The 20,586-nt window shown below is 44.4% G+C and overlaps 1 protein-coding gene across 6 annotated transcripts in view; it reads right to left on the bottom strand.

Annotated features, from left to right (window-relative positions):
- The window catches only part of enah (ENAH actin regulator), a 101,563-nt gene that overhangs the window by 26,501 nt on the left and 54,476 nt on the right, over positions 1-20,586 (bottom strand). For all 6 annotated transcript variants that reach the window (XR_004213912.1, XM_031878096.1, XM_031878095.1 and 3 more), the window contains exon 4: positions 3,829-3,901. Coding sequence is in view for 5 of the 6 variants with exons in the window: in XM_031878096.1 (XP_031733956.1) it covers positions 3,829-3,901 (73 nt within the window). In the remaining variant the exon portion in view is untranslated. The remainder of the gene's footprint in view (positions 1-3,828; positions 3,902-20,586) is intronic.

The following is a 20,586-nucleotide window of genomic DNA, read 5'->3' as shown; positions in this document are numbered from 1 at the left end:
CACACACACACACACACACACACACACACACACACACACACACACACGTCATGTTGTGTCCTGCTAACATAAGACCCCAACTTCGTTATAATGGCTAAGCTAACATATTGGTTTTTAGAGATGTTTCTGTGTGTGTTACTGTCAACTGGGAATACACGTGGATGTCAGCACACGCTTGTGACAATGTGCAGAGCAGCTGCTGGTGTTTTCATCTTCTTTCTGAGGGTTAAATACCAGCAGCTACGTGCTAACAGCTAACATAGATCTCTCTCTCTCCTCACAGTCTCTCCATCCTCGCTTTCATTCAAGACTGTGCGACACATTCCCTCCCTTTCTCTCTCTCTCTCTCTCCCAACACACACTCCCCTCACTCCCACGCACGGCACAGCTATTTATACCGCGGCCTATTATTTCCAGCTCGTGTCTTTTTAATCCGAGGGTAGCACCCTGCATTCCTGAACAGGTGGGTTTTTTCCGCACTCTTCTGTGACCTCCTACTCTCGCACATGCAGGGAATATCTCCATCGATCATCGCCGAAGCATCGCACTCCACCTCTTCTTCATCCATCTCTGTCTGGATGAGAAGGAGGATCAAGGAGAGCGATGGAGGAGGGAAGTTAGATGAGAAGGGAAGGCAGGTGAGACAGTGAGAAGGGAGGGAAGAATGCGCGTGGTATTTTTCCCCTGCTGTCATGTGACATTCGAATTGTTCCAGCCTCTCCATAGCTGAGTGATCCCCATGTTTACTCCTCACAGAGGAGGCCACGCTGATGACGTGTGAGACTGAATGTGTGTGGTCACTGTGGAATGAGGTGAGCTCATTGTATTTAATGAGGCGGAGAGGAACAATGAGAGGGGGAACGTCTCCGTCGGTTATCCATATCTCCGGTTCTCTCACTTCTTCTTTTGTCTCCATATCAGGCTTCATGGTTTAGGGGGACACACATTCCTCATGATTGGCAATAAAGAAGTGAGACAAAGCCAAAACATTAGCTGACGCATTGAGTGAGCCCATGAATGAATAATTTGACAAACATCTTAGGGTATTTCCCCCCGTTGTGCTATTGAGCTTCGTATTCTTTTTTACAATGGGCTGACTGTGTCGACGCTCATTTTAGATAGTGTTCCAGCACGAGGAACCCAGTGAAGCCCTGGTGTGGATTTGGTGGGCGGCCTTTCCGTGTCAAAATATACTCATAAGTGCCCAAAAAAAGTATACTCATTATGCAGAATGGCCCATTTCAAATAATATACTTACGGCACACCCTGCTGCATTAAAATAAGAGGTTTTCTAAAGGGGCTTTGGTGCTCTGAAACAATACCACTTTCGTCCACAGGGGGGCGCCACAACCAACACAAAATGAAAGTCCCTTGTAGTAGCTTTAGGTAGATGTACTTGAGTAGCCTACAAGGACTTAGTTTCATTCCACCACTACTAGAACAAGAGCACAAGATTGTGTACAAAAGCACAAAGTAATTTTCTTTCACGTTAAAATCTAGAAAATGTATTTATTATAGCTAATACTATAACCAGGCGGCAACCTCCGCTTCTGAAGAGTGAAGCCAATGCGGAAGCGTCTCAAACCTGCATTCTATCTAATAACCAGCAGGGGGCGACTCCTCTAGTTGTATAGAAGTCTATGAGAAAATGACTCTACTTCTCTCTTGATTTATTACCTCAGTAAACATTGTAAACATGAGTTTATGGTCTCAATCTCTAGTTTCAAGTCTTCTTCAACACAGCATGATGTTCATTTAGTAAATTATGGTCCATTTAGAGTCCAATAGACCATAAAGCAGGGGATGCTTTAGGGCGGGCTTACTGTGATTGACCCTACCAGAGCCGTATACAGCGTCTCTACGTCACTCCTCCACCGTCCAAATATGGTCACTTACGTTCACTGATTACAAAAAAACCCAAGATGTCGTCGGCCAAATCACCGAACCCAAGGCTTCAAAACAGCAGTCCACAAACCAATGTGTGACGTCACGGAGACTACGTCTACTTCTTCTATACGGTCCACGACTATAACTTACAGGTCGGTCCAAGCTAGAAAGGTATTCATGAAACTAATGAAAGTCCTTAAAGTGCTCTGAAGAAGGTTCATGATTCAAAGCCTGGACTGACGACTCATTTATAACAGCTGCTGGTGTGCAGATGCTTATTCCCCAGCTGTGAACTGATTAGATGTGGAACAGCTGCTCAGAAACAACCTGACAGTGTTTGTTGGCCAAACAGACCCTTCCGCATCTTCCAAAGCATATGTTAGCTTTCCCTTTTCAAGAAGCAGAAGTGTGCTGCCAATTCATTTCTCCACTGGTCTGCCCCCTCCTCCTCCTCCCTCCTTTCATCCCATCCTCCGCGCTCCCTCACAGCAGGCCGATACCGGCCTCTGTATCAGCAGAAGACCTCGGTCACCGAACCGCTCGCTGCCTGCCTGTCATCCGCTGCTAAACGTGGAGCATGACCGGAACCGAGGGGGAGAGGTGAGGAGAAAAAGAGAGACGGATGAAGCGAGACAGCAAAAAGGGAGAGGAGAAGAATAAAGGGAGAACATGGGCGGGGGGGCTGGCAGCCAGATCCATCTGTCTCTCTCAGACCTACACAGTCTGTAAAATTCCTGGCAGATCCAAGTTCACCTCAAAGAGAATTAGAAGGAGCATTCAGTCACACCTGAAGAATGCTTTACTACTTGTGTGTGTGTTCTTGTACTTGCTGCATAGTGAGGACCGAAACAAGGTTTTCACCAACAGAGTGAGGACATCTTGGGAAAGTGAAGACATTTTGGCCGATCCTCACTTCTTCAAAGGCCATCTTAAAGAGTTAAGACGTGGTTTTAAGGTTCAGGTTAGAAGTAGGTTTAGGTTTGGGCAAGGGGCTAGGGAATGCAGTATGTCAATGAGGGTCCTCACAAAGATAGAAGTAAAGGGATGTGTGTGTGTGACTGACGGCGAGAGAGAGAGCCCGGCACGTCTAGTGCGAATGACGTGAATAAACACAAATGATCCCGCGATCAAACTCCCGTGAGTAACACAACGCAAAAAAACTCGCTTCACGTTAGGTGTGAACACAGCATAACACCTATTTACAGCAGCTGATTGTTTCTCCTTATCTTGTCATGTTGTTGTTTTTTCCTCATTTATTTTGGAAGGTGGTCCTAGAAACAATCCGAAGTGTGGCCTTAAGTTACAAAAAAGTTGAGAGCCGCTGCCATGATTCACCCCTCCACAATGTTAAATAGGTGTTGCGTCTATTGGGAACAGGATATGATTATCCTTGAAGCCTCAAGTGAGCCTTTTATTAGTTTGTATATGGTGGACACTGACGTTATGACAGTGTTACGTTGTCCAGTTGCCATTCGTGACATAACAATCTGGTGAGCAGCAGCTGCCGTCATTGTTTGGCTCGTCTACCTGATGCTAAAGTTAGACCTTTTCGTCCATGACGTGCCCCCCCTGTCTGTGTTTGCGTGTGTGTAATTCATTCTAATCAAATACTCGAATAAGCGTTCTGGTGGACAGGAGTCTAAAGTGTGGCCCAACAGCTGGCCTTCATTAATACAGTTCTGTGTGTGTGTATGTGTGTGTATGCAACTATGTGCGTTTTCTAGCTGTTCCAGAGCCTCATTATTACCTGAGGGAAAGAGTGGCCTTGTATGGGGAAGAAAAACAACTGTGGGTGTGCGGGGCTTTGTCTGAGTACACGTGTGTGTGTGTGAGACACTGACATGGAAGAAGAGGGAGGGACAGATATGGAAGAAACAATGGTGCCTCACAACCTGCAGTCGTTTTAAATGTTAGGGTCTTTATCAGTCCGAGTGTCCTTACCTTCTCTGCAGTTCCATCTCCTCTGGCGTGGGGCCATTCTGAACCTGGGGGCCCTGTCTGGGCAACGTGGGGCCTGTAGGGGGCGACACACACACAGATGTCTCCTGTTAGATGTTTGGCTGACATCCTCATTGTGACGGACATTGAACTCCTCAATAAACAGACACAGATCTACAGTCAAAAAACACTAGAAGGAAAATCACGTAAACTTTGGTAACCCTTTCCATGTCTCTAATGCATTATAAACATACCCATTATGTGTTATAACGAAGAGAAAGGGTTTTGTAGAAGAGTATGTTCATACTTAGCAAAGTAAGGTATTTAAATACTGACATTGTTGATGGATAAAAGGGTACTCACACCTCTTCCAATATAAAGAGAGGCTCCTCATATCAGCATGGACTGGGTTCTCATAGTATGAGAGACTAGACTCACAGTCAGTTTACCAATGAAAATGAACGAGGTACAACAGGTGGTGGTGTTTTGCAAGAAGACAGACCAACGGAGACAGGAAGCTTTTCATCCTACACCAGGGTTTATATGAAGCTATTAGTCACTGAGCTGCTTTCTGCACGAGAAAATAAGAAACATGAATGCCCATAAAGGTCAAATTAGAACCAGTTATTTCACAGTCCTAGCCGACCTGTTCCCACTCCCAAGTCATCAAATGCCGACGCTTGGTCAGCACCGTCTGATACAGACACACTGAGGAACCCTTTAGCTCAGGGGTCACTAATAGGCGGACCGCGGTCCGGACCCAGACGCCATTGTATCCGGACCTATAACAGTATTGGGTCATTGATAATTATTCAATTTTAACGGAGCGCCTCTATTTTAACCGGCGCAGCTTTTCAGCCTTTATGGCACTCGTTCAGCGGTACAGGAAACACACCGACCAATTACTGCTCAGCCAATCAAATATGTGTACTCCCATAAGCATCGCAACTTTTTGATTGACATCAGTTCACATCTGAATGAACTGAATTTAAAGCTGCAGGGCAGAGGCTGTTACATTCATTTTTCTAAAATGAAATACTTTATTTAAAGAGTCACATTTTTCAAAAGCTTTCCGTTATGCATTTTATTTCATAATCCGGCCCTTATCTTACTATATATGAGAGAAGAACATTTATTTATTGTTTGATTATGTATTATTTATAATTCATCCAGTTCAATTTGAAATGTGACAATAAATATTGGTGAGATATTATTCAATTGAACTTTCTATATTTGGATTTGGTCAGTTGTTGACTACATACAGACGTTGATACAACTGTTGGCTACTTCAATATATATGGGACTAAATCATAACGCAAGTTAGACATTATGGACCTCGCTGAATTTAATTTGCCTAAACCTGCTTTAGAGTCTGGATGAGACGAACCGGGCTTTCAACTAACTCCAATGTCAACCCATCCATGTCATTATTAGACTGTCAGAGCAACACACCAGGTTTAAAGAGCGATAAAGTCCACTTAAGGAGGAGGTTAGGGTGGATGGTTGACTCAATCAAACACGGGACTTTAACCCCCCAGGAGACCGTTGTTGGTGTCCCGTGTGAAACCAAGTCCACATTTACTTATTTTATGATACTTTTGTAGCGTAACTTGCGTACTTTACTAACACCAGCTACGTAATAAACAAAGTTATTTTACGAAACAAACAAACTTATATTTCAACCTAATCCACAATCTTTCCCTAAACCTAACTCGGTAGTTTTGTTGCGCAAGTAAACCTAAAAACTAACAAAACCTACATTGGGAATTTATTTTGAAAATGTAACTGATATGGAACCTCCGCACATTAACTTTTAGCTCCGTTATAAGCAGGACAGTGCTCGGGAGAGACGTGAGCAGCATGCATGAGAATGACCTACAACATAACAGGTCTACGTGTCTGATTAGTTGTTTTTAAATGTCGCGATGCTGGAGCTCCGTTAGCTCCAAGCTCCCAGCTGACAGCTAACGTGACTTCTCCTCTTGCCAATTTAAACAGATTTTTTGTTCATAATGTAGTGAGTAGTATTATTAGGGATCGGCAACCAGGAAGCAATAATGCCGACCTCCCAATCGCAGATCTTTACTGAATATGGGCCCCTAATAAGCATTACATTTATTTTTCATTTGCCTGATGGGACAACTGATGCTAATGAGCCGTCTTTTCTGCAAAACCTGAGCAGGACCAGATGGACCAACATGGTGCTCCTTCTCCCTCTTCTCTCACTCACTCACTCACTCACTCACTCACTCACACACTCACACACTCACACACACACACACACACACACACACACACACACCAGATTTGAGCAGAATTAGTATTCAACCAAGTGTTAACTCTCTGAACAGACAGACAGACGGAGATAAAAGGAGCATAATCTGGTCTAGGGCCAGGCTGACGACCGATTCTGAATACCAACGCGCTCACAAACACTGACCCCACTTAGCACCGCTGTTGGCACCGGCATTAGCTACTTTTACACAAGAGGAGGAAGCAGCGATTGCCACTTCTGAGTCAAAACAACTCCAACAGTTGTCTGTTGTTGTTGTTATTTTTTCATTAAGACCTTTGGATCCTGCCGGTAAATTGCACAACATAAGACACAGAAGAGCAGAGACACGATGCAGAATATTCTAATCGCATAGAAGACCAGTTGAACCTTGAAATCACCGAACAAACGTGTGCATGCACGGATATGCGAACATGACCGCCTAGTCATCCGAGAACAGTAAAGGAGACTTGTGTGGGACTTGTGTGGGACTTGTGTGGGACTTGGCCAATAAAGAGTGAGTTCTGACACATGACCAGAGTTACTGGAAACCAGTAGCGTCAGCGTAGCCTTGATATTTGAAGCAGTGCACAATTTGTTTGGCGAGAATCAACGCTCAATGTTTCTGACAACAACAAAAAAATAGACTAAATCCGTCACATATTTAACCATCTTCTGTCAGTTTCATCTTGTTTTACATGCAGAAACATCTAGTGCTGAAACCATTCACTTAATAATCACAAAGTCATCGTCAACAATTATTATAATCACAATTGTTTTTTAAATCCATTCAGGTCCTCCAGTTTGAGGATTTATCTCATACGAGGTTGGGTTTGAGTAGATGGTTCCATTTTGGATCAGGTTCGGGATTCTTTAGGCTCAGATACTAAAGAATCTCTTATCGTTCCTTATTATTTCTTCTTATTTACTACTAGCTAACATAGCTAACATAGCTATTTCCTATTTAACACACATAAAGTATTTGTATGTAATCTATGTAATCGTGAGCTGGGACAGGTGACGCTGTGTGTCTGCGTTGGATGGGTGGGTCTAAAAACATTAGACTTTCACCCAGGAGACCGCTGTTACTGTCCCGTGTCAGACCAGTCAAGTCAATGCTGACCACGTAACTTCTGTAGTTCTTTCAACCCAAACCGCGATCTTTTCCTAAACCTAACCAAGTAGAGTTGTCGACATTCGTACGGGACATTTTTGCATGAAAAAATAACAAAATAACTGTAAGATATAATGAACCGTTATGCAAGGGTAAGTTGCACTCTGTAATGTAACTCTACGACTGCAAGTGAGCTGCGTGTTAGCAGCTCAACAGAATGGCTACTATTGAATGATCTCAGCATTTAATGAACGCCTCATTAACCCATAAAAAGCTACCCAGCAAATCAAAGATGAGCAGCAGCTTGTCCAAATCCAAAGGCCGTGAGCCAATCCGACCTCTGCTAGAGAACATTCTGGGATCTCTTACAATGGCATGTAATGAAACAGAGAGAATGGTGTTCCGTGTCTCTGGGGAACGTGGGCTAACCACGTCTACATCCAGCTCTCAATCTTCCATGATTATCCAAATCCTCTCGTCTCATTACCGTCTTGATGATTTTCCTTCGTGCACGGGCTCAATTGAAACAGTATTGAATTAAGCCGCGTCCACGGGCAGTCAATATCTGCGAGTGTAATTGCTGACATGGTCTCTCGTCTCCCTCGTCTTCCGCTGCCTGTGGGTGTAATTGTGTTACTGTCTGCTCTAATAGAGCTTACGTGCAAATGACAGAACACAGGCAGCAGCCAACAGGGCCGGGTTGGAGACTAAAGAGCAGATAAACAGGGCCCGCCATTCATTTGAGCCCTCGTTTTCCTATTAGACCCAGCTTCTTCTTTTTTTTTAACCACACGTCTTATTATCTAACTAACACGTGGAACTGAAATATTGTGGCATCTCGCATTTGTAAATGTTAACGTCACAACGCCAACTGGACCCACCGACTCTCGAGGTGGCCTTCTCAGTCGTTTTCCACTCTCATCAAAAGGAGGGTCTTAAAAGATGTGAATTGATTCAGTGACCCGAGTCAACAGCACTTAGGCTTGGCCCGCATCCAAAAGCTCTGTCTGACACCATGCTGGGAAAGACGGCAGGAAGCACAGAACAAAGAGAAACTGGGCTGTGCTCCACTATATCAGTAAAGGTAAAATGGTAAATGGACTTGTACCTTTTCTAGTCCTCCGACCACTCAAAGGCTTTAACACTACATGTCTTCATTCACCCATTCATTTTGAGTTTTTTTATTGCGATTCGTTTGCACATAAATATATTTTTGCAAACTTTTGTTTTTGTGATAAGTACTTTCAAAACACACCGTGTTTAAAATATTGCGCAGCGAAAAAAGTGACGCAATTATTTTACGGAAAGAGGGCGGAGCTTTCAAACTGCGAATAAAGGCTTCAACCAATCACATCGTGCGGAACAAACATGTTCAAACACAATTCAACACGGAGGCTAAGTAGTCAGAACTAAGAACACAGTAGAACTTTATTACTCCTTTCAAGAGGACCAGGTCCACTCCTTCCGTTCTTACCTTTCACAATAAAAGCCCTAGACATATACACTGAGTAACTGTTCACCAGATAGCTGACAGTAGTTCAGGCTATACAACAACAGTTTAGCTCAGACTGTCGGACGCTGCTCTGGGTCAATAGGATGCTGGTAGCTGGTCGCATCGGGACCTTACATTTCACAAGTGTTGCAACAGTCGCAAATTTGCACATGAATAGTTAGTATGCAAAATATTCGCAAGCGAGTGTCGTTTATTCGTTAAGCCCCCTAAAGGCCTTAAGGGGAGAAAAAAAAAAAGTAAACTGATAATAAAGTTTTGAAGCCGACTTCAACGTTAAAATCACACACACACAGACCCACACCCACACACACACAACAACTACAGAAGCCTGCTCTCCTGTACCTACATGAAGGCAGCGTCAGCGTGGGCCTCCTCTGGCAGCAAACGTAGCACCACAGTCCGTGCGGGGCCCCATCTGACCCGTTGCCGGGCCTCAGTGCGACCACCACCCTGCTGCCAGGCCCCCCACCACAATCCTGGGAGCTCACATACAGAACCATGGCTCGGGCTTTCGGAGGTTGTTTCTTCTTTTCAATTTCCTGTGCCCTTAGCCCCGAGTCATCCGCTCTGTTGGATGTTGGCGAAGCTCAAGAGTGACGGCTGTGAACTTAAGTTCCAAGAGAAAGATGATAACAAATATAGAGCCGTCTTCTGTTGCTGTAGTAGTTCTTTATCCTCCGTAACGTGACGTCTTAATATCACGAGGGCGCGCCTTTAAAGATGACGCCTAAAAAAAAAATGCCTGGCGTGGTCCTTCTTTGTGCCGGCTCGCCCCCAGTACGTTAGAAGGGATGGAAACAAAGGGAGATTAGAGAGGGAGGGATGGAGAGTGGGAGGGAGAGATGAACATCATGAGAGGCAGAGAGGGAGTGACAGACTGGAGCTGGGGATTGAGACGGAGAACGAGAGCTGGACACAGATATAGAAAGAGGAGAAACAAACGGACGCCACGCATAAAGAAAAGGCAGAAAAAGAGACAGAAATAGAGAGAGAGAGAGAGAGAGAGAGAGAGAGAGAGAGAGGATGTGGCGGGACGCTCTACCCGATGGGTCGGTCAGCCAGTTTGTACTTCCTGGATCCAATCTATTATTCATATGCTGGATACAGAGAAGGACACACAACGCAGCTGTCCTCGATATAATCACCAGTGTGTGTATGTAGGGATGTAGTGAAGGATACTCCCATCTTTTATTTCTATTATTCATTCAGATCTCAGGACGGAGCAATAAACATAAAAGGGCGGGGTCACCAAAACTCCCACGCAGAAAGTTAGGGATCACACAAGTGTAACGCAAGATTAACTATACGTTTGTGAAGAGAACTTTCAACTAAAGCAAACCCATCCACCTTACTGTTCGACGCTCAGAGCCACTGACGGTGGAGGGAGGTTGGGGTGGTGCATGGGTCACACAAACACGGGACTGTCACCCAGGAGACCGCTGTTTGTGTCCTGTGTGAAAGTCACCAAGTCAATGTTGACTTGCTTTAACGTATTTTTGCTACGCATCTTCTGTACTTTACTAAAGGCTAAATACATCTGCATGTCAGCCCCATCACGTACATTCTAAAATACTATAAAGCAGAGAAAAAGTCAGTGAAAAAAAACACGGTACTGCTTACAAAACTAGGGGGAGGAGGGCTTCCTCTCCTTCCCCACTGTGGCTCAGAGTTTGATGGTCGCTGTGAAAATAGTTAGCAGCTCAGCTGATAAAGTTGTTTGGTTGTTTTTAGCTGGAGATCAGAGATTAGCACGCACACGCACACACACACACACACACACGACGAGAGACTGAGTGTTTGTCTGGATGATGGCAATGGACAGTAGAGGACAGGGTCATTGTCCTTTGTCCACCCAGACAAACCTCCTGTCATCAAAGCTGCCACCCGTTTATGTAGGTGTAAGTGATGAGCCGACGCCGTCACGCCTGTCAGGGAGGTCAAGGTGTTGGTGTTTATGTGCGGGATGAGCATTTGCTCAGTCTGTCCATCCATCATCCCGTCAGAGACAAAAAGACTAAAAAGCACACAGGGTGGGGGGAGGGGGGTTATGAATGATGTAAGAAGCTCAGACTCGATGATGAGTGTGTGTGTTTTTAGCATGTGTGGCTGCGAGGCCAAGTGACTCTACACACTCGGAGCTAAATGACGTTGTCCCTCTGCAATCCCAGGCAAGACGCGAAGGACGCTCCCTCACAGTCAACCGGACTGTGAGGCTCTCGTCTACGTGTCCAGGGTTAAAAACACAGACGACAAGGTGGACACATTATTCATGTCGTGGTATCACATTTAGCTCATGATGTCACCGTCCGAGCATCTGTAGCAACAGCATGTGATTGGCTAAAGGCCAGGCTGAGCGGACACCGGCTCCATAGAAATATGTTGCTCTGGTTGATATGCTGATATTTGTCAAGCCAGAATCCCCTTCTAACTCCACAAACAGCTTACTTCAGAGCCTCCTACACTGACTGAAACCTCCTCGACTCACACGGTAGAAAAGTTGACATTTGCGGTTTGTAGTTTTAGACAACGGTGACATTTAAAATGCAGAAAACCATGCAGAAAATGGCATGATGTATTTACCAACACTCCGCTTATACAGTAAGCGACCAATTAGTATTCATGCAAATTTGAATCATGGTCATTCCACTCAGATCTTACTGTATCAGCCTAAACAACGATGCCTAATAGTGTTGGAAGTGTCAGACATAATGCTGGCAGTAGAGAAAAACAAAGTTCTCTTCAGGAATTCAAGGTAATACAGGGGTGAAGTATTCCTTTCCTTTGTGTCCCCTTATTTTGTTTGGGGGAAGATGTCGACCAGTGTCTCCAATAAAATAGAGCTGCTGTAACTTGAAATAAATAAAAGACAATGTATACGATTTTATCCGCTGAAATTCAGTTGAGATATCCTTTATCATAATCAGGTGACATAACTGTATTCAAATACCAGTCCTCGTTGTGTGCATTAGCTTTATGGAGCACTGAAAGAGCCAATAAATACATACATACATACATGTATTAAGAGCTCAGTTCTAACGATGCTCTCCTAAATATAAACATTTCCAGGCTAACAGAGTTGATAACTAGCATCTAGACAGTGTCATGTCTGTTACTCCTAATTTCCTACTCAGACACTCGATCCATCCCAAATCCAAGAGCCCAACCCTGCGACTGTAGACTAGCGAACGTGCTCCACTGCGGTCAGAATTAAATCTAGCTGTGAAGAAACAAAGCTCCAGTTTGGGATCGAGCCTTCCTAAAGGCTCTTTTGCCGCTCTGTCTCCCTCTCCTGCTTCCCGTCGACGTCGGTGTTTCCAGCAGACGGAGAGGGTGAAATGGTTCTTCGAGGTCTGATTATGGCGCTCCATCAATAACCATTACACTAGATGGCCAACGTAAATGGACTACCTGGCACACTTCAGACCTACTTCGGGTTCTCTATTTGGCCTCCAATCAATTGTTATCTCCCCACCTCTGTCCCCGCCCTCACCTCTGCTCGCCTGATGCTGACTTCATCACTTTAAAACCACCTCGCTGTTAATACAGTATGAAGGCTCGTCATAGCTTACATACACACTCTCTGCTATTAAATTCAAGGACTTCTTAATGACTTTCAATGTCTAGTTTATTGAGATTACTGTGATTCAAGGACAACGTTTTTACGCTCTGCCCTTAGGTGTCATGTTGTAAAGTCATTTATTTTAAACCTCTTCTCATTCCTGCACAATTTGCCTAAAACGCCTATCAACCGCGTACCCAAAGTAAACTGACAGCTCTTATTGAACCATTGGGAGTACATGTATGGTTTTAGTCTTTATTGAACGGCAACACTCTGAAGTTTCTTCACGATCAGTCAGAATCACCGTAAGTGCTACTAGCATTGAGCTAATGCGTTTTCAGCACAGTGAAAGAGAAGCATTTTACTTCCGCCTAGATTTGTTTTGGCCAACAGATGGCAGCAGCTATCTATGGCTGGGACTTACAGGCTTGAAAAGACAATACTACCTCACCATGGATTCATGGTACCTTGTATAAGTTAGAATTTGATAACAATAGGACAGAAAATTAATATTTTACACGTTGTTTACTAAGAGTGCGGACGCGTAAAAACGCATTTGGAGGCTCGTGTCACCACATCAAAATGCATATACTATGATAAACTACATATACTACCATCAAAATGAATATACTACTATAAACTTACATATACTACGTGTCCAAAATTCAAACTACAGTTTATTTATGTCGACGTATGGTTAACTATATCATATTTAACCATTATTAACTTTCACAGATTCTTGAAGATTCTCATGAACCAGACTTTGGTCTTGATAATCTGTCCCAGTTACCTCAGTCACGGTTTCAATTGCAGTTTTGAAAACTTTCCCAGCATTCAATCTGATAAATCTGCATATCCTTGTCTTCGTAATTTCATTGGCTATGTGGATCCTGAGGTTGAACAGGATCTGTTGCGATTGGCTCGAGCTTTACCCAAAGAAGAGAGGCGGGCATTGTCTTTCAAAGCGGACTCTCGTTGGCTGTTCCAGACTGTGGCCGGGCTATAGAAGCTCCTATTGGGTCAAATGAGGTGTCAATCTAACCGGTGGAATGCAGCCTCAATTTTGCGATGAAAATCTCCGCTCTGTTGACATGAAAAGTGAAATTATGCCCGAAATATGATCGCGAGTTATCATATCTGCTGGCTAATTTGAAATGATGCAACAGCCCCCCGTGGGTCTTTATGGACGTACTAATGTGTTTTGGACTAAATCTTTTACTGGATTCGATCGAGTGGACCCTTAGCCACCTAGCAAGACCGTTTTTGCTGGACTAGCATGCACAAGGGGGACGTTATAAATCATAATCGGTGAGTCACGGCGATATTTTATCGGCTATTTTTGGAGTGCTTGTTTGACAGAGACGTTAACTGTACCTGCTGTTGTTATTGTATCTTGAAATGTTTTGCATAAATCGAATTACAAGAACCGTAGCTTTCTAATGAGATATCACATTAATACTCATCGTTACAGAGCAGTTGTGTACATAACACAAATATGCAGTTATATGCGGGCTGTCAGAGTGGGATGAGGACACATCATGCTGATTTTCAGGTTCATACTTGTATTTGGGCTTTCTACTAGAACACGTGTACATGCTTTGATGTTCAAAAAACACATTATTTTTCTCATACCGTCTGTCTGAATACACCTGTATTCACCGTCAGACTGAAACGCTCTGTTTTAGCGCCTGTCTCTTTAAGAGCCCATTCCCGTTAAAAAGCCCAGTCTGCTGTGATTGGCTTGCGAGAAAAATACGGCGCACTGTTACAAAGGAAGTTCTCAAGCCATGGGCGGTTTATTCTAATGAGCCCGCCTGTGACGTAGGAAGGGGGGGCCACATCTGATTGGCTCGTTGTTTTCTGATGGAGGCGGCCCACAAACAAACTGACTGGGTCGTCTTGTTTCACAGCTCGTGGGTTGTTTAGCACTCCAGAAACCTAAATGTAAGTCCACAAGCTCTGAAGAAGTGAGCTTTTCCACCATAAGTCCCCTTTAAAGGCACACTGATGAATACGATGCTGTACTTTGATTAACAAGAAAAGAAAAAAATCTTTAATATCCACAAATTCTGCAGAAGCAAGGCACATGGCAACCCTGTTAAACAATTCATGAGTTAATGAGCGAATGTCTGACGAACCTCTTGGTTCATTTCTTACACTGAATGCGGTTGTTTTAGAGTATTATCAAAGGTCATGGAAGGACCTCTGTCTTGATCTGTTTCTCTGTCTATTTTTGACTCCTCCACTGTGTGCTAGAAGTGCGTGTGTGCAGGGGGGTGGGGGAATATTTTGGGGCTCGGGGGGAGTCAGGATGTCTAGAGGGGCAGCAGAGTACCGACATCTACACCTCTGCCATCCGCTGGACATCGGAATCCAACTGTTGGAACATCTCAGTGGCATGACAGGGACGATCCTGAGACCGGCGTTGTGTGTTGAGGGATCGTATGTCGCGGTGACACAACATAGAAACACGTACTTATTATCTGCCCGGCAACAAGTGGGCCGGCCTATTGGGCAGCTTTGAGGGGTTAACACTGGGGTGTTGGGGGGGTAAGTCCTTGACCTGCAACTATTTTCATAACAGATTGCTGTCGAAGTTTGTTTTTCAAGAAAACAATGACTCAAAGTTGCTGTTTCACATTTCTCTATGTTTTACTTCCAATGCAGGTATTCACATGGAGTTCAAACCAGACATTGGTATTAACTGCACAGATACAGAAATCGTAACATTCCAACCAACGTATCCTCATTTGTACGAAAATCTTTCTCCTTGTTACATGAATAGCGTCTTTTCAAAATAAACCTCCGTCTTCACAGGAAGTGACTTGGTTAAATCTAGGAAAAGATTGTGAAATGCTTGGCTACTCTTAGCCCTGTGTGGGCTTTTGAGGTCTTTATACTTCCTCGTTCATGATGTCGTGGATAACATACAACAACACTTTCGTGGGATATCTATGCATTACATTATTTTTCGTAGGTAGAGCTACGAATGCTGGATGAGACCAGCCTGCTGCAATAGAGCGGAATGACACAGGAAAGGAAAAATGTAAGAAAAACCAGTGAACCAGCTGATTCCACTAACACCTGTGCTCCTTAGAGTCAGCTGGGCTAGTGTGCTTTAGTAGGTTAGTACCTGCACTCTTTGATTACCCGCCTCAGAAAGCACATAAACAAATCATTAGTCACTGAGCTATAAAACGAGAAACGTCTCAAGATGGGTGGAGGAGAAGAGCTCTCCCAGGGCTTTGAAAAACAACATAGTTGAGCAACGTAGCAATGGCCGACGGGTTTCTCATCTCCTAAATGTTGCAATAAGCCCCATTGAGGTCATTATTTGGAATTCACTCCACCGTGAGCCGACCACGAACAACCACAACCAGGCAAGTCGTAAAGTTAGTCAGAAGAGAAGCCGAACAGCCACTTAAAAAGAGCTCCGGTGGAATCATCCCTTTAATCGGCAGTTACCGTCGTCACGGACATAACGAGACGCAATGCACTCCACCGCCGCCGTCTCCACGCACAAGGACCCTTGGAGGACTCCATCACTGAAGAGAAGGCTCGTTGAAGCTCCTCCTGAGTTTAATACAAAACATTTGGAGAAGCCTGTGGATTGCTGGGAGAATGTGGCGTGCTCAGACGAGACGCAAATCTATTTCGGCAGCAATACGTCGCACCAAATTGTGCAAAGACGCTTCTGCATATAGTGTCTCGCCACTGTAGATATGCAGAAGCATCGCTTTTCTGTCCCCTTGTCCAATTTGAAATCTGGGGCTATTTTGCATCCATGACTCGTCTTCTTTCAGACCAGTGGACAGAAGAAAACCCGAACACAAATCGAGGTGTTTATTTTACTACTTTGTCTGTAGATTTCCAAAAGTTACCATTACATAACGCCTCATTTGCATATTTAAAACGTAACATTTAAAAAAAACGAATTGTCTTAATGGAGGTAATGGTGGAGATATCTACATTTCTTTTACCCTCACCTGTAGTGTCTCCCCTTGAGCAGGGATGGAGAATATGCTCCATTGTAAATAATCAACAACAACAAAAATCATAAATCCTGATTTGAATGGTCTGAGTTTGAGTCAGCTGGGTCTATAATAACTGTCAGACGTTGAGGAAAGCAGCCGCGGTCATAAAAGCCTCATTAAGGAAAGACTGCCGGGAGTGGAGAAACAGGACCACGAGGGTCAAAAAGAAGCTTGTGACGGCTACCATCTTCAACATCCATGTCTTGAGTGGAACTAATGTTGATGTTAATGCTCGCAGTGTTTTAAAGGATATTTTCAAGCAAGAGGACGTATAGATTCTCCTTGTAGTTCAGGATTTAATCAACACGACGGTATTTCATAAAGCAATGTCATTTAATAAATCATATTTTATAGGAGTCATATATTCCTCCTCACCGCTGGACTCTTGAGGCTGGCTGGGATGAGCAGCTGTTACCTTCCACCCCGTGAGCAGACAAAAACCAACACTGCCATGAATTATACATGACTGCATGACTCACAGGAGAAACAGGGACCCAATCCTCTCTGAAGCGGAGCGCACCACAGACGACAGATCCCCACCGTCCGTCTCTCTACATGCGTTCCTCGTAGTAAACAAACACAGAAGACTAAAAGAGGGGATGGCGTGATGGGGGGTGGAGAAATGAGAGAGAGAAGCCGGCACATAAATTTGCACCGTCAGCTGCTCTGGTGAAACCGGAGTCTGCCATCGGCCCGGAGGAAACGCTCCATCAATTGTGAAAAAAGGAGCTAATTTTTGTCAACGCTGAATTACAAGCAGATCAGCTGAGATGCTGCTGTGCGATTCATCCTCAGAGCTGGAAGCAGAGTGATCTTTGTTTGTTTTGCCTCAAACTTCTAGAGAGCTCAGCAAATACGCAGTTATGGTCAGTGGCATGACATGCATGTAGGAATGTTGGTTTTTGGTGGGAGTTCTCTGGAGTTTAATGGGCTGGGATTTGGTCATGTTTCAGTGTCGTGTTTGTTGTATAATCACATTAAAATGCATTATAACAGTGATTTTAATGCATTTTAAAAGCATTATAATGTATTTAAACTATGAGAAGTATAATACACTATGATCCCAACCAAAACAAAAAAAATGTCAGTGAGTGAGAAGCAATTATGAAGTATTACTGTATGATAGGGTCTGGGTTAGAAGTCATTACAACATGCTTTATCATGTGTTACGATTAATCTCAGAGGGCATCATGAATATTTAAGAGCTTTTTTTCTAACTATAATTATGCAGCGCTATAAATGGATTATAACAGATTATGAGTATGTTTGTAATGCATTCATATCCCAGATCTAGTTGTGTGATGCTAATGCTAATGCTACTTACACTAATCAGTTGTGTCATCATACTTCTGGCTTTTGGAGGGAGAGGATCTGCAGTAGTCAATGCGGTCACAACTAAAGACCGACTTCAACGAAAGACCCGGGAGATGTTTTCAACGTTATTTTGATTCCTTCATGTTTATTCATCAGAATTCAAAAAGCACTCTGGCTTATGTTTATGCCATTTTGCATACTCATAACTGCATTCAATGGCTCGCCAGAGAAAGCAACACTATCAACTACCACAAAGATAATTAAAGTTAAACTTCCCTTCCAAAGATCAGGAGACCATGGCAACTGTGGTCAGCCCCGCCCCCCATATTCCAGCCTTCCCACACTGTTGCTACATGACAACTAGAGCGCAGCTCAACCAATGAAATCACAGCGTGGCTCCTTAAGCAATCGGGGGAAGGCTCCGCGAGAAGCCTCGCTTCCGGCTGCAGCGTGTCTGAGGCCTTATAGGACCGAACGGTTAAACGTTTCAACACACACACACACACACACACACCTCTCATGGATATTTCACACACTTAATTACTGGTACAAGACAGCAGCAGTGGAATACATTCATGTGGTGTATCTGATTGAACTGCAGGACACTGAGTAGGGACGAACTCGTTCTACCTTTTCTCTCCTGCTTGGCTAACGATCTGATACTTCACGGTAAACTCTCATGGTGAGAGGTAACTCACAATCTCTTAGCTATAAGCAATGATGTTCATGAACATTCTTTAGGCTAGAATGCTTAGAATTGTGTCTCAGTGTTCTACAGCGACTAAAAGCCAGTAGTCATGTCCAATAGAATAAAGGATTGGGTATCAGTAAATGCACCTAAACCCTTTCAGTGGATAAGATAGGTGGGGGATGGTCGATCTGCAGAGCTCCAGGCTCAGGACCACCTCCTCTGTCAGACCCTTTACAATCCCGATCTTGGAACGCGAAGTGACGTCTAAAATTGGACCATCAGGATACGATAGCATGCGTTCACTAGTCCGAATAAACCACACAAACATCCATCAAACACACCAACGCAAAAAAAACAACTTCAATATTTCAACATGGTAACTAATGAAGTTAGGTACGGTATCGTTAAGAAGCAAATCACTTGTTCATTGACTCGGTGTTCCGCACACGGTCCTGTCCTACTCACTCCGGAGGGTGATCTGAGTCCGGCTGATCTTCCGCTGATCCCGGGGGAGCCGGTGAACTCTCCATGCAGCGGGCATGTCTGCGGATACCTCTGTGATGGGGCCTTGAAGGGGTCCTGAGTTTACCAAAGCCTCCAGCAGCAGCAGTCAGAACATATACGCAAAGATGGTGACCTCTGAACCTTCCTTGTTCTCTGTCCCTGACTTTTCCACTCGCTCTGTCCCGTTGAACACAACTTTCCTGTTCTGTGTCTCCGTCCGAGCCTTTAACTCACAGCATCTGTCTCGTGCTCAGTCTCTCTCTGCTGTTGCAGTGTTTTAGTCTCCCACTTTGCCAACCCGGGGGGGTCCGCTGCCAGAGACCATGAGCTCATCAAGAAAATGAAAAGTGGGGCAGGTGGGAGTGTGGTGGGGGGGGGGGGGGTCACGCGTCGTCACGATCGGATGAGTGAAAACACATGCCAGACTGATGTGGTGCACTGTCGGGGGGGGTGTTTACACCATGCTTCCCCTCCCCCCGCCCCTACCTGACCTGCAAAAACAAACTGGTCCTGGCCCCGGGCTGTTTCTACGGGCCGGGGATGAAGTGTCCCTCTGTGCGTCTCCCCCTCTCTCAGGTTACAGACCCGTCCTGTTGCCAGGCCCGTAAAGACAGAAAATAAATGGAGACTTCTTTCACGCGTCTCTGTGGAGACGAGCTGCTGCCGACGCGAGAACACACCACGGGCTCCAGTCTGCTTTCTACTCTGCTTTAAATACTGCCATCTTCTCAAGTATTGGCATCTTCAAAGCTTCGTTTCTTTAGTCCAAAACACTGAAGCTAGTATACTTAAGTTAGTTACTGTGAGGAACTTTTGACTGGTTATGAAACGGTCTCGGTTTAATACGGATTCCTCTGTTTGACCTACATAAGGAAACGAGACCGTCAGTGAGAAGGTTGTGGACCAACTCAACAGAGGATGAAAGATTCCTTCAGTTCAGTTTTCAGATGTCTTCTTAAGGTGTCACTGGTTGGTATCTCATTTTGGAATCATATTCTTTATTCATTGTGATCTGATTATAATTCAGCTCCAATAAGACCTCAATCTTTCTGACAGCTCATCACAAAACCCATGAGAGGAGACCAACAAGACAAAGAGTCCTCTGTCCTCTTGCACCACTTTCGCACACAATTCAACACACTAAACAGGAAATTAATTGATAATCAAAAGACACCCAAATAGTCTCTGATTCGTTGATTTCTCTGTTTTGTATCATTTCAAATTTAAGAAATTGTTGACTGTTTATCAAAAAATCACGTTGTTTAATCCTGTTCATCCTGAACTTGTCTCCTTTAAGAGAATCACATTTATACACAAAAAACTAAAACCCGGACCAGCAGAGGATTTATGGGCCAGACCACAACACAGACAAACCCCCAGCGGCCTGTGACCCATCCCTCCCTCGACTGATTTCCCCCCGCTCTACTTTAGCCTTTTTAGGAGAAAAGAGAAACACACATAAACAGAGTGTATGTGTGTATGAGACTCGATCTGGACCCCGCTGTGTAGGAGCTTGCCGTTTGGTAACGACGACACTTTTAACCTAGAGTCAGGGGGGGGGGGGATTTTTTCCTTCTGACTCGACACACAGCGATGGAGTAAAGCTGGTTTCACTGATGTGAGGCCAGCTGATCAAACCAGTGTTTGTGTGTGTGTGTACACATACTGTATACAGAAGTCCTGGGAGTGTGTGTCATGATTCTAGGAGTGCATACACACACACACACACACACACACACACACACACACACACACACACA

Source organism: Anarrhichthys ocellatus, unplaced genomic scaffold (assembly GCF_004355925.1).
Source record: "Anarrhichthys ocellatus isolate YVR2014 unplaced genomic scaffold, GSC_Weel_1.0 scaffold161, whole genome shotgun sequence".
Classification (NCBI taxonomy): domain Eukaryota; kingdom Metazoa; phylum Chordata; class Actinopteri; order Perciformes; family Anarhichadidae; genus Anarrhichthys; species Anarrhichthys ocellatus.
Note: the sequence above shows the minus strand (reverse complement) of the source record. Positions and strands in the feature narration are given on the sequence as shown.